Source organism: Thrips palmi, unplaced genomic scaffold, assembly GCF_012932325.1.
Source record: "Thrips palmi isolate BJ-2018 unplaced genomic scaffold, TpBJ-2018v1 HiC_scaffold_7, whole genome shotgun sequence".
In the NCBI taxonomy this organism is placed as follows: Eukaryota; Metazoa; Arthropoda; class Insecta; order Thysanoptera; family Thripidae; genus Thrips; species Thrips palmi.
This window is the reverse complement of record NW_023144634.1, coordinates 9837430-9846355: the sequence shown is the minus strand read 5'-3', so window position 1 is coordinate 9846355 and position 8926 is coordinate 9837430. Positions and strand designations below refer to the sequence as shown.

Sequence of the window (8926 nt, the reverse complement as noted above, 5' to 3'; positions counted from 1 at the left end):
TTAGCGTTTTAAGGCTCAGTATCGACTTCAAACAATCGAAATTTGAGTTCAGTCGATCGTCTCAATTCGAGATTTCTTTTATGTTTTGTCGTGCGTCAACGCACATGGTGTCTGTTAAATTGCACATTTCATAAATTTAACGCCTCCGTTCGAAGGATCGAACTTTCATAGATACTCAGCTGTGAATTTTTTAAGAGTCTCTCAACATGCCGAAGTCTAAAAGAGACGTTAAAAGTAAGGTTTTGTTCATTTTCTTGTAGCGCATGCATTCCGTAGGATTCATAACCTCATAATAACTGAAGTATTTTTATCATTGTCATTAATCTCAAAGATGGTTTAAAGATTATTTAAATGACTCTTCAATCATATTTTCATCTTCTTACTGTACCCCATGGTTCCATTTCCATTTGCTAATTGTTTATGTTCTGTGTACCTTCTCTCATTGCAGTATCCCTTACGAAGACCAAACCAAAGGATCTTCAATTCAAGCAGCAGAAAATAGAAGAACTCAGGCAATGCGTTGAACAGTATGAAAGAATATTTGTCTTTTCTGTGGAGAATATGAGGAACACCAAGCTGAAGGATCTACGTAATGATTGGAGGGACGACAGCAGGTATTAAATTGTTTACATTTTACTGATTCTTGGTTCCCGTTCAAATTTATTATTATATCCTTGTTTCTATTTTCTCCTAGATTTTACTTCGGCAAGAACAAAATTATGCAATTAGGCTTTGGAAGGAATAAGGCAGATGAACTCTACCCAAATTTACACAAGTTGTCCAAACGATTAGTTAGCCAATGTGGCCTGCTTTTCACCAACAAAAGCAAACATGAAATAGTTGACTTCTTTAAAAATTTCCGAGAGCCAGACTTTGCTCGGTCTGGTTTTGTGGCAACTGAGGATGTTGTATTGCCTGCTGGCCCTCTTGAAGAGTTTTCATTTGCTATGGAGCCACAGTTAAGGCAGTGGGGAATGCCAACCAGTCTACAGCGGGGAGTGGTCACATTACTTCAGGATTATCAACTTTGTAAGAAAGGTTCAGTTCTCACCCCAGAAAAAGCGCGCATACTGGTGAGTAAAATTCCAAAGAGGCTAAAGTTTTAAGTTCTTAAGTGAGTAGTTTTAATGGTTTGCTCCTTTTTTCGCAGAAATTACTTGGTCGCACTATGGCTGAATTCCATGTTACCTTAAAATGCATGTGGGAAAAGTCTACTGGCAAACTTCAGAGGTTCGAATCTAAAAAAGCAAGTATTGGTGGTGAAGATGACTTCAGTTTAAGAATGGAAGCTGATGAAAAGGAAAATGATGCTGAAGGAGATGATGACAATAGAATGGATGATTCAAACATAGATTGAATTCTGTATTAGATCTTTATTGTTTTCTATTCAAAGTAAACATTTTACACTTTAATGTGAAGTGTGCTTTTCATGTGCCTTTGCCATGGTTTGGCTTCCAAAACTTTGTAGCTCCCTCTGCAGCTTCATAATTGCACATCTGGAAGTGTTGCCAAATTCTGCATTTCCCCCATAGAATCTTCTGTGATATTAATTCTGCTGCATGAATTCTGAGAGGTACATTCAAAGTACAAAGAAGTGACTTTTTATTTAAACATACTGACGCATACAAATTTGGTTTCAAAAATCATTGGCTATATTAAGAGTATGCCTTCTTAATTGTTCAACTAACATCAACTGAGAAGTATGAAAATTGTTCTGGTGTGGATGGGCTGATAAATGTAATCATTTGTAATAAAAGGTTCATCAGCTCTATTTTCATGTAAGTTTTTTTCCCCTCAATCTTGGAGACTTCCACCTCGTGAAACGTGTTCGGTCGGCGGCCCGCGGGGGTGCGGCCGGCGCGGCTAGCAGACCTGGCCGCTGAGCAGCTGCTCCACGCGGCGCCGCTGCTTGCTGGTGAGCGGGTCGGGGGGCGGCGGGTGGGGCCGCGCGCCCAGGCTGAAGCAGCGCACCACGCGCACGCCGTCCAGGGCGCGCGTCTGCAGCAGGGCCAGGTCCTCGATGTCCTCGGCCAGCATCCGGTTGATGCGCCGCATGGAGGCCGCGTAGCGCCGCCGGCACACGGACCAGCTGCCGACCAGACACAGGGCTAGGCGTGAAGAAGGCAGGAAAAGTGGCTGTCTTGTTTGAAGTGGTGCGAGAGAAGCAGAGCGACGAGAACACTGTCCGGAATGAAGCTGCCGCCGTCTCTGGCCTCTGCTTCGACTCGCCTGGCCTTCCCTCCCCGTATGGATTCCTCGCGCCGCATGACGGGGCGACGCCACGGCGTGCCCAATAACCACGGCCACCCTCCGCCTCGCCTCGTGGCCTCGCGTGCGTGCGAGCGATGTGTCGACACCGCGACAGGGAGCATCACGCGACGCCGCCGACAGTTTTATTTTATTTTTTGAAGCTTTATTTATGGATGGCGAGCGCTTGGGGGTTTGGAGGTCGGATCGCGTGCGTGCAGGCACGCGGCCGGCGAATTCACTTTGTCGCATTCGCGGGGCGTTTCTTAGGGGTGCGAGAGAGACAGCGACGAGGGTACGCCCGTCCGCGACAGTACCTGCAAGTTGATCTGCCGGGTGGGCGTTTTGGGGTTGATCGGCCCGGGCCGGTGCGGAGCGCGGAGCCGAACTATCGGATTGACCTACATGTGCATGTCGGTGTCGGCAGGGAAGGGCCTGGCACATTTTGTTACACCTTCCGTGGAGCAGGCCGCAGGGCCGGGAGGACTGACTCTCTGTCGCTCTCGCACCCGCGTGGACTTGGCGGACTAAGTTGCCAAAAGAGTCGGACTTACTAGGGCACCTGGTACTGCGAGTAGCTGGGGCAGATGCTGACGTCGCTTCGGAACAGTTCCGGGAACTTCTGCTTGCGCCCTTCCCACCCCGCCATGGTGGTCGGGCGGCGCTGGGCGTCATAGTGGTCCGCCATCTGGAGCTGCAAGGCACGCGGGCGACACGTTTAGAGACAGGAATGGTACGCCTGAGATAGGCATCCCGCAGCACCGGGTGTCGGAAGGGTGGCCTCCGCGCCGCTCTGTCTCTCTCGCGCCTGCAAGGGACGCCCCGTGAGTGCGAGAGAGGCAGGGTGACGACAGCGTCGCTGCAGTGGGTTCTGCCACCTCTCACGGACCTGGGCTCTCGCTGCGCCCGCTGCGCCGCGACATGCGGCCTCGACGGAGCCCGCTGCTCGTTTGACGGGCACGTCGGGACGGGAGCAACCCGCCCCGCACCCCGCGCCATGTGTCTGGAGGAAGCCCTCCCCGGCCCCGGGCCCCTGCCGCCCTTACAGCCCGCCCTTACCCCTTCCGAAACCGCCCGGGCTTGGCCCGCATGCGACCCCGGGCCGCGACCTCGGTCGATCCGATAACAAGTAAGTTATTATCGGCCGGGCCTGGTTCCGAAGGATCGTTTCGCCGCTCTGCCTCTGTCCTACTCACGGCGCGTCCCGTAGGGGCGAGTGAGGGCGAAACGGTCCTTCAAAATGCCGCTGAGATCGGCTAAGATGTCCTGAACAGGGTTGCGGGCAACATGAACAGCTCGCCGCGCTGGCAGACGCGTGTTGGCAAAGGGTAGTCTTGTCGTCGACAACAACAGGAGGGTAAACGGCGTCGTGTTCTGCAGAAGAAAAGCTTCGGCGACGCGTCACGGAAGTGCACGGAGGGCGGGCCGCTTCCCCCACCCCGTCAGCCCCGGCATCCCCGGCACGCTTCACCGCTAACGACCTCTAATTCCGTGTAATTCGAACAAACCAGACGAAAGCAGCGAAAGCGAGCTGCGTGCGTGTTGACCTTTCACTCTCTTTCCGAACCAACTTTCCGCCGGAAAGTTGAAAACTAGGTCGGGCTTCGGATGGGCTCGAATCACACTGCAGACTCACCCACTTCTCGTCATCCCACTCGGCCTCGCTGCCCGACCAGCTGGCCGCGGGGCTGGCCGTCGGCGTCCTCTTCGATGCCTCCGCCTCCTTGGCGCCGTCCTCCAGCCCCTCGCCCTCCTCGTCCTCCTGCAGGTCGTACAGCACGTCCTTGCGCCTGCCGCGGCCCAGGTCCAGCACCCCCTCGACGACGGCAACGGACTGCCGGCTGGCCTCGCTCTTGGACTCCGAGTCCGACCCTGGAAGCGGGACACAGCCGCACGAGGGCTTGGCGGACTTGTCTCCAAGGGGGCCGACGAGAAAAGCGCTTACCCAGCGACGGGTCGCCAGAGGCCCCGGACACACTGCTGCTGCGCCGAGTCCCGGACGAAGTCACTCCTGACGAGGTCGTCCCGGAGCTGGAGCCCGTCCAGCTGCACGTCGTGCACGTCGTCGTCGTGTCTCCGGAGGACGACGACTTCCTCGACGGGGTGCTCCGCGAATTGGAGCCCGTTGTGGCCGCCGAGACTGTGGACGCCTTCCGAGACGTAGAGGACCTCGTCGTCGTGCTGGTGGCCGTGGACCCGGCGTGGTTCGCCTGCTCTGTCGCGGACCCCGCCGCCTTGCCCGGGAGCGACCCGGTGGCGGACCCCACCGGACGGGCAGGCAGGGACTCTCGGCCGGATCCCGACCCCCCGGTCGCGCCGTCCGCGCCATCCTGCCTGGAAGAGGGCGTCCGCGACGTCGTCCGCACGGGGGACGGCGGACCTGCGGTCGGAGGGAGAGCACTGCGAACGCCTGCGGAAGCGAGGGCAGGCCAGCCCGCCGCACACCCGTGGCGGCCGACGGCCTACCGCCGAGGGGCTCTCGCGCACCGGAGAGTCGTTTCGTCGCTCTGACATTCTGTCTCCCGCTCCCTCAGTGTGTTCTGTAGGAGAGTTCGAGTGAGACGCAGAGACACACCTGCTGGAAGTTCCTCCGTCATGTCGGTGGGGACTGGAGGCGGCTAGGTCGCAGGCTGGCGCCGATCCTTCATTTCTATGGCAATGTCACCAACTGGCACCCACCCCTATTGTTACGTTTGCACACACAATGAAGCCGGGGTCCTGGCGTTGTCTTTATTCGTACAGAGGAGTCTAAAAGCTAGAAACGAAATGCACAGGGAGTTTCAGTTGCCGTTTTCAGACAGGGCGCTCCGTCGCTCTTCCCCGACAGGATTCAGGCGACGGCGTTCGCTGGCTGCTGGGCCTGCATCATGTCCTGCTCCTGCTGCAGCATGCTGGCCTGCATGGCCTGCTGGCGGTGCATCATGTGCTGGCGGTGCAGCTCCGCGTCGTCGGCGTGGCCCATGCGGTACGAGTCCGGCAGGTCGGCCTCGGAGAACAGGTGGTCCGAGAAGTAGATGCGGCGCAGGCGGCAGTTGGCGTGGATCTGCACGCGCACGCACTCCACGTAGTTGGTGCCGTACGCGCGCCGCGTGAAGTCGGCCAGGTTGAATTGGATCTGTCGCGGGCAAAGGTGGCGAGTAAGGGACTTGCGGTGTTGTCTCCCCAGTGTGCCTCCCTTGCCCAGTGTACCTGGTTCCAGCCCTCGGTCAGCCCCAGCGGCATCGTGCAGCAGAAGGGGCGCACCCGCGTCGTGGACTGGTAGTTGCTGGCGCGCAGCCGGCGCCGCATGTTTTTGTCATCTAGAATCTGGCAATCCGATCCGAGTAAAGAAAGGACGTCAAAGTCGGGGTGGCGCCCCACTGCACACCCTACGCCAGCGCGGGGCCGCGTCTTTACCGTGATCTCGAAACTGAAGTACTTCTTGAGGTTCTTGATGACCATGCACAGGAAGGGCAGCTTGATGCCCAGGGAAGCGTGCGGGTTGATTGGCGCCGAGATGTAGGTCGTCGCCACGTTGGTGCCCGTCAGCTCCAGGACGAGCGAGTTGCGGATGTCGCTGTCGGTGATGCGCTTGATGTGCCCGTTCCTAGCCTGCCTCCGCAGTGGGACCGCAAGGCATGCGTTACACTTGCGCCAACAATGAATCCAAGTGACCCGAAACGGTCTGCCCTCAGCATGCCGCCATGCGTATTATTTTCGAATTTGGTGAGATAGCCCGTTCGGTGCGCGGCAATTTGAATCTAGCGCCGTACAGGCCGGCAACCTAACAAGCCAACCTAGGGCACTGCGAGTATTTGCTATGCACCTTGCTCTCCCATATGGCCAGCGGTTTGCTCCCGCAGCTGTAAAGTATAGACAGCAGCTCCGTCTGCAGGACGCCGCTAAACATGGTGGAAGTTGAAAGTGGCCAGTGCGGCACGCGCGCGCCGGCAAGGCCTGTCCTGGGCCGCCCCTCGTTGACATGGCAGCAAGCCAATAATTGGCACTGTAGCAGAGCGCAATCAAGCGGTGCTTCGTGATATGCGACGATTTACTCAAGATGAGCATTGTGCTGTGTACCCTAGATCGTGTCACAATATTAAGATGCCATTTTTTAAAAATCAATTTAAGGTTGTTCACCGTGAAATTAGTTTAGCCAATTTTGAACCAGCAACGTACAAGGTTGCCATGCCTTATGCAGTAGTCCACAAATCAAAAGCCCAGTCCGTATAATAGGGGTCATTTGAAACTAAATCTAAAAGGGGAGGGAAGGATGGAAGGAGGACACAAGACATGGGTTTTTGTGAGAAGCCTCATTTAATAAACTTATGACAGATTACTTCTTGGCAACAACAGCCTCATCCTGGTACGATTGCAAAAGATCTTGCTTCTTCTGGGCAATCCTCTCTTCCCTTCGCTTGCGTGCCTCCTTGACCTTCGTACGGCGGGCCTCGGCCTGGTCACTGTAACATGGAAATTAGTTATTAGTATCACACCAAAGAGCTGTCTTAAAAGGGTTTATATCCTAGAAATAGCAATCCAAGTCAGCCACTCTATAAGCTGAGATTAACTCGTAAAACAAAATTATTTATGATAGGACCATCAGCGTTGTACTTAAGAAGCATCACTAGAAATCAATCATGTTGTTCATCATTTGCAGTACCTATCAATTTGAGATGCACCCTTAGCTAGGCAAAAACTTCAAATTAAAAAAAAAAATTATATGTATATCACTGAAATTCAGTCACACTAATTGTTTCAAATGCTTAATGCATAATATAGTGAAATAAAGATGCAGCCTTAAGAAAAGTCCCTAATATGAATTTTCCACCATATGTACTTCCCAGCAGCATTCAACATGCTGAGCTGAACTTAAAAACAATATTAATTATGATAGGACCATCAGCGTTGTACTTATGAAGCATCACTGGAAATCAATCAAGTCATTCATCATTAGTGGTGCCTATCATATTGAAATAGATGGTAAAATTACAACCCAAATACAATGCCTCTTTCCAGGACATAGGGATATTATTTTCATTAACTTTGAATGAGGAGCTTCCCTTATCAGAGAGGGGACATATGATAATTCAGATAAACATTTTTACTGAGTTTGAAGCATATCAATGGCTAAGGATGCCAACACAAAGAGGGAACAATTGTACTTACTTCAACATCTTAGTACGGGCCTTCTCTGCCTTCTTCTTGTGAATGTACTCCATCAGGACACGCTTGTTCTTGAAAACGTTACCTAGATACAGAGGAAGTGAATGGCGTTAATGAACATGTTTACAAACCCTCCCCCAAACAAACAGATGAATGAATGACTTACCCTTAGCCTTCATGTAAAGAGCATGGTACAGATGTCTATCAATTTTCTTAGCTTCCCTGTACTTCTTGAGGAGCCGTCTGAGAACTCGCATACGGTTCACCCACAGATCCTACATAACAATACCACACGTTTAAAAATCTTTCATAGTGGGACACAAAACAAGACAAAAACAGAAAACATTGTGCATACCTTCTGGGGAGTACGGGCGTTAGCGGTACCTTTCCTCTTACCAAAACCACAGTGCCTACCCTTGCGCCTGGCAATAGTGTTCTTCCTGACGCGGGCACGGGAGTGTACGGCGACGGGTTTCTTGATGATAAGACCATCCTTGATCAGCTTCCTGACGTTTTGTCCTGAAAGTCAAAAATGTCAACATCATTCCAGGCAATGAACACTCGCCCACCAATGACATATATCACTTACTGGAGTTGCAATTGGCGATCTCGTTAGTTTCGTTAGGGTCCAACCAAACCTTCTTTTTGCCGCATCGCATAACCGAAGCGGCAAGCCGCTTCTGAAGCTTCAGGGAACTGCAACAAAACATGACACAATTAAGCTACGTACGCAGGGGACTAGGTTATGTCAAGAGGTAAACAAGGTGCGGTTGCTACATAGTTGACCGTCACACAGAGCCACTGGTTCCAATTCGAGCGCGGGGTGTCATCGCGAACAAAAAACCGACAAAGCCATAAATTAAGATTCGTCACTTCAACTAAAGAGACGAGTACACGCACTCGCACTACTGTGGAGCCGATCCAGGACATAGAAACATTCATTACTTCAAACATTGGCCAGGTACTTTAACGGCACAGAGCGCAAACTTATCAAATTTACAGATGAGCAATCCTGAATTGAGAGCGTCAGAGAAATACGCTCGGTATAGACGACCACACCATCACAACATGTGGTTAGGGTACCCCTGATTCGCACGACAGACGCGCAATAAGAGGTAATCTAAGTCCCAAAATTGATCAAAATAATAAAATTCATATAACATGAATGGGGCGTAAACAAAATTGAAGCTTAACGAAGTCTATATGCACAAAAATACAGAAAATGCGGGGACAAACGCCGTACCTCATGGTGCCTCCGTTGAACCCGACGTGGTAGAGATCACAACGTACAAAATGGAGGACTGAGTGCCGGACCGGAAGGGGATATCATCTTGACATTGGTCAAGAAGGGTACTTGTGGTGAATCACTTCACTGCTACGCAAACTCTAAATTAAAGCAGTAAACGGAGGAGAAAACAATTCTTGTAATTATAAACAAAAAATTTGAGCAATTCTACATTTTTTATGAAAAAATTGCTGTAAACTAATGTAAATGAAGTACGAACTTGACTATTGTTTTTTTCTTCTTCTTCTT

At 51.8% G+C, this 8926-nt stretch overlaps 4 protein-coding genes across 5 annotated transcripts; 1 reads left to right on the top strand and 3 right to left on the bottom strand.

Annotated features, from left to right (window-relative positions):
- The first annotated feature begins 48 nt into the window (after positions 1-48).
- Positions 49-1418, top strand: LOC117652880 (mRNA turnover protein 4 homolog). Its single transcript, XM_034398067.1, has 4 exons — positions 49-234; positions 449-614; positions 695-1073; positions 1151-1418. Exons 1-4 carry the CDS (start codon positions 207-209, stop codon positions 1355-1357), a joined length of 780 nt encoding a protein of 259 aa, XP_034253958.1. The 5' UTR covers positions 49-206; the 3' UTR covers positions 1358-1418.
- Positions 1419-1863: 445 nt separating this feature from the next.
- On the bottom strand, positions 1864-3175 carry LOC117652782. Its single transcript, XM_034397876.1, has 2 exons — positions 2802-3175; positions 1864-2089 (listed from the first exon to the last, which is right to left on the bottom strand). Exons 1-2 carry the CDS (start codon positions 2933-2935, stop codon positions 1864-1866), a joined length of 360 nt encoding a protein of 119 aa, XP_034253767.1. The 5' UTR covers positions 2936-3175.
- Positions 3176-4992: 1817 nt separating this feature from the next.
- LOC117652384 (cilia- and flagella-associated protein 20-like) lies at positions 4993-6253 on the bottom strand. Of its 2 annotated transcripts, none has more exons than XM_034397244.1 (4): positions 6053-6253; positions 5644-5842; positions 5437-5553; positions 4993-5362 (listed from the first exon to the last, which is right to left on the bottom strand). In XM_034397244.1, exons 1-4 carry the CDS (start codon positions 6208-6210, stop codon positions 5078-5080), a joined length of 759 nt encoding a protein of 252 aa, XP_034253135.1. In that variant the 5' UTR covers positions 6211-6253; the 3' UTR covers positions 4993-5077. The 2 variants fall into 2 exon arrangements, with proteins under 2 accessions (XP_034253135.1, XP_034253136.1); XM_034397245.1 differs by having other exon boundaries at positions 5644-5838.
- Positions 6254-6520: 267 nt separating this feature from the next.
- LOC117652385 (60S ribosomal protein L19) lies at positions 6521-8788 on the bottom strand. Its single transcript, XM_034397246.1, has 6 exons — positions 8636-8788; positions 7982-8088; positions 7748-7911; positions 7559-7667; positions 7396-7477; positions 6521-6689 (listed from the first exon to the last, which is right to left on the bottom strand). Exons 1-6 carry the CDS (start codon positions 8638-8640, stop codon positions 6563-6565), a joined length of 594 nt encoding a protein of 197 aa, XP_034253137.1. The 5' UTR covers positions 8641-8788; the 3' UTR covers positions 6521-6562.
- Between the last annotated feature and the right edge of the window lie 138 nt (positions 8789-8926).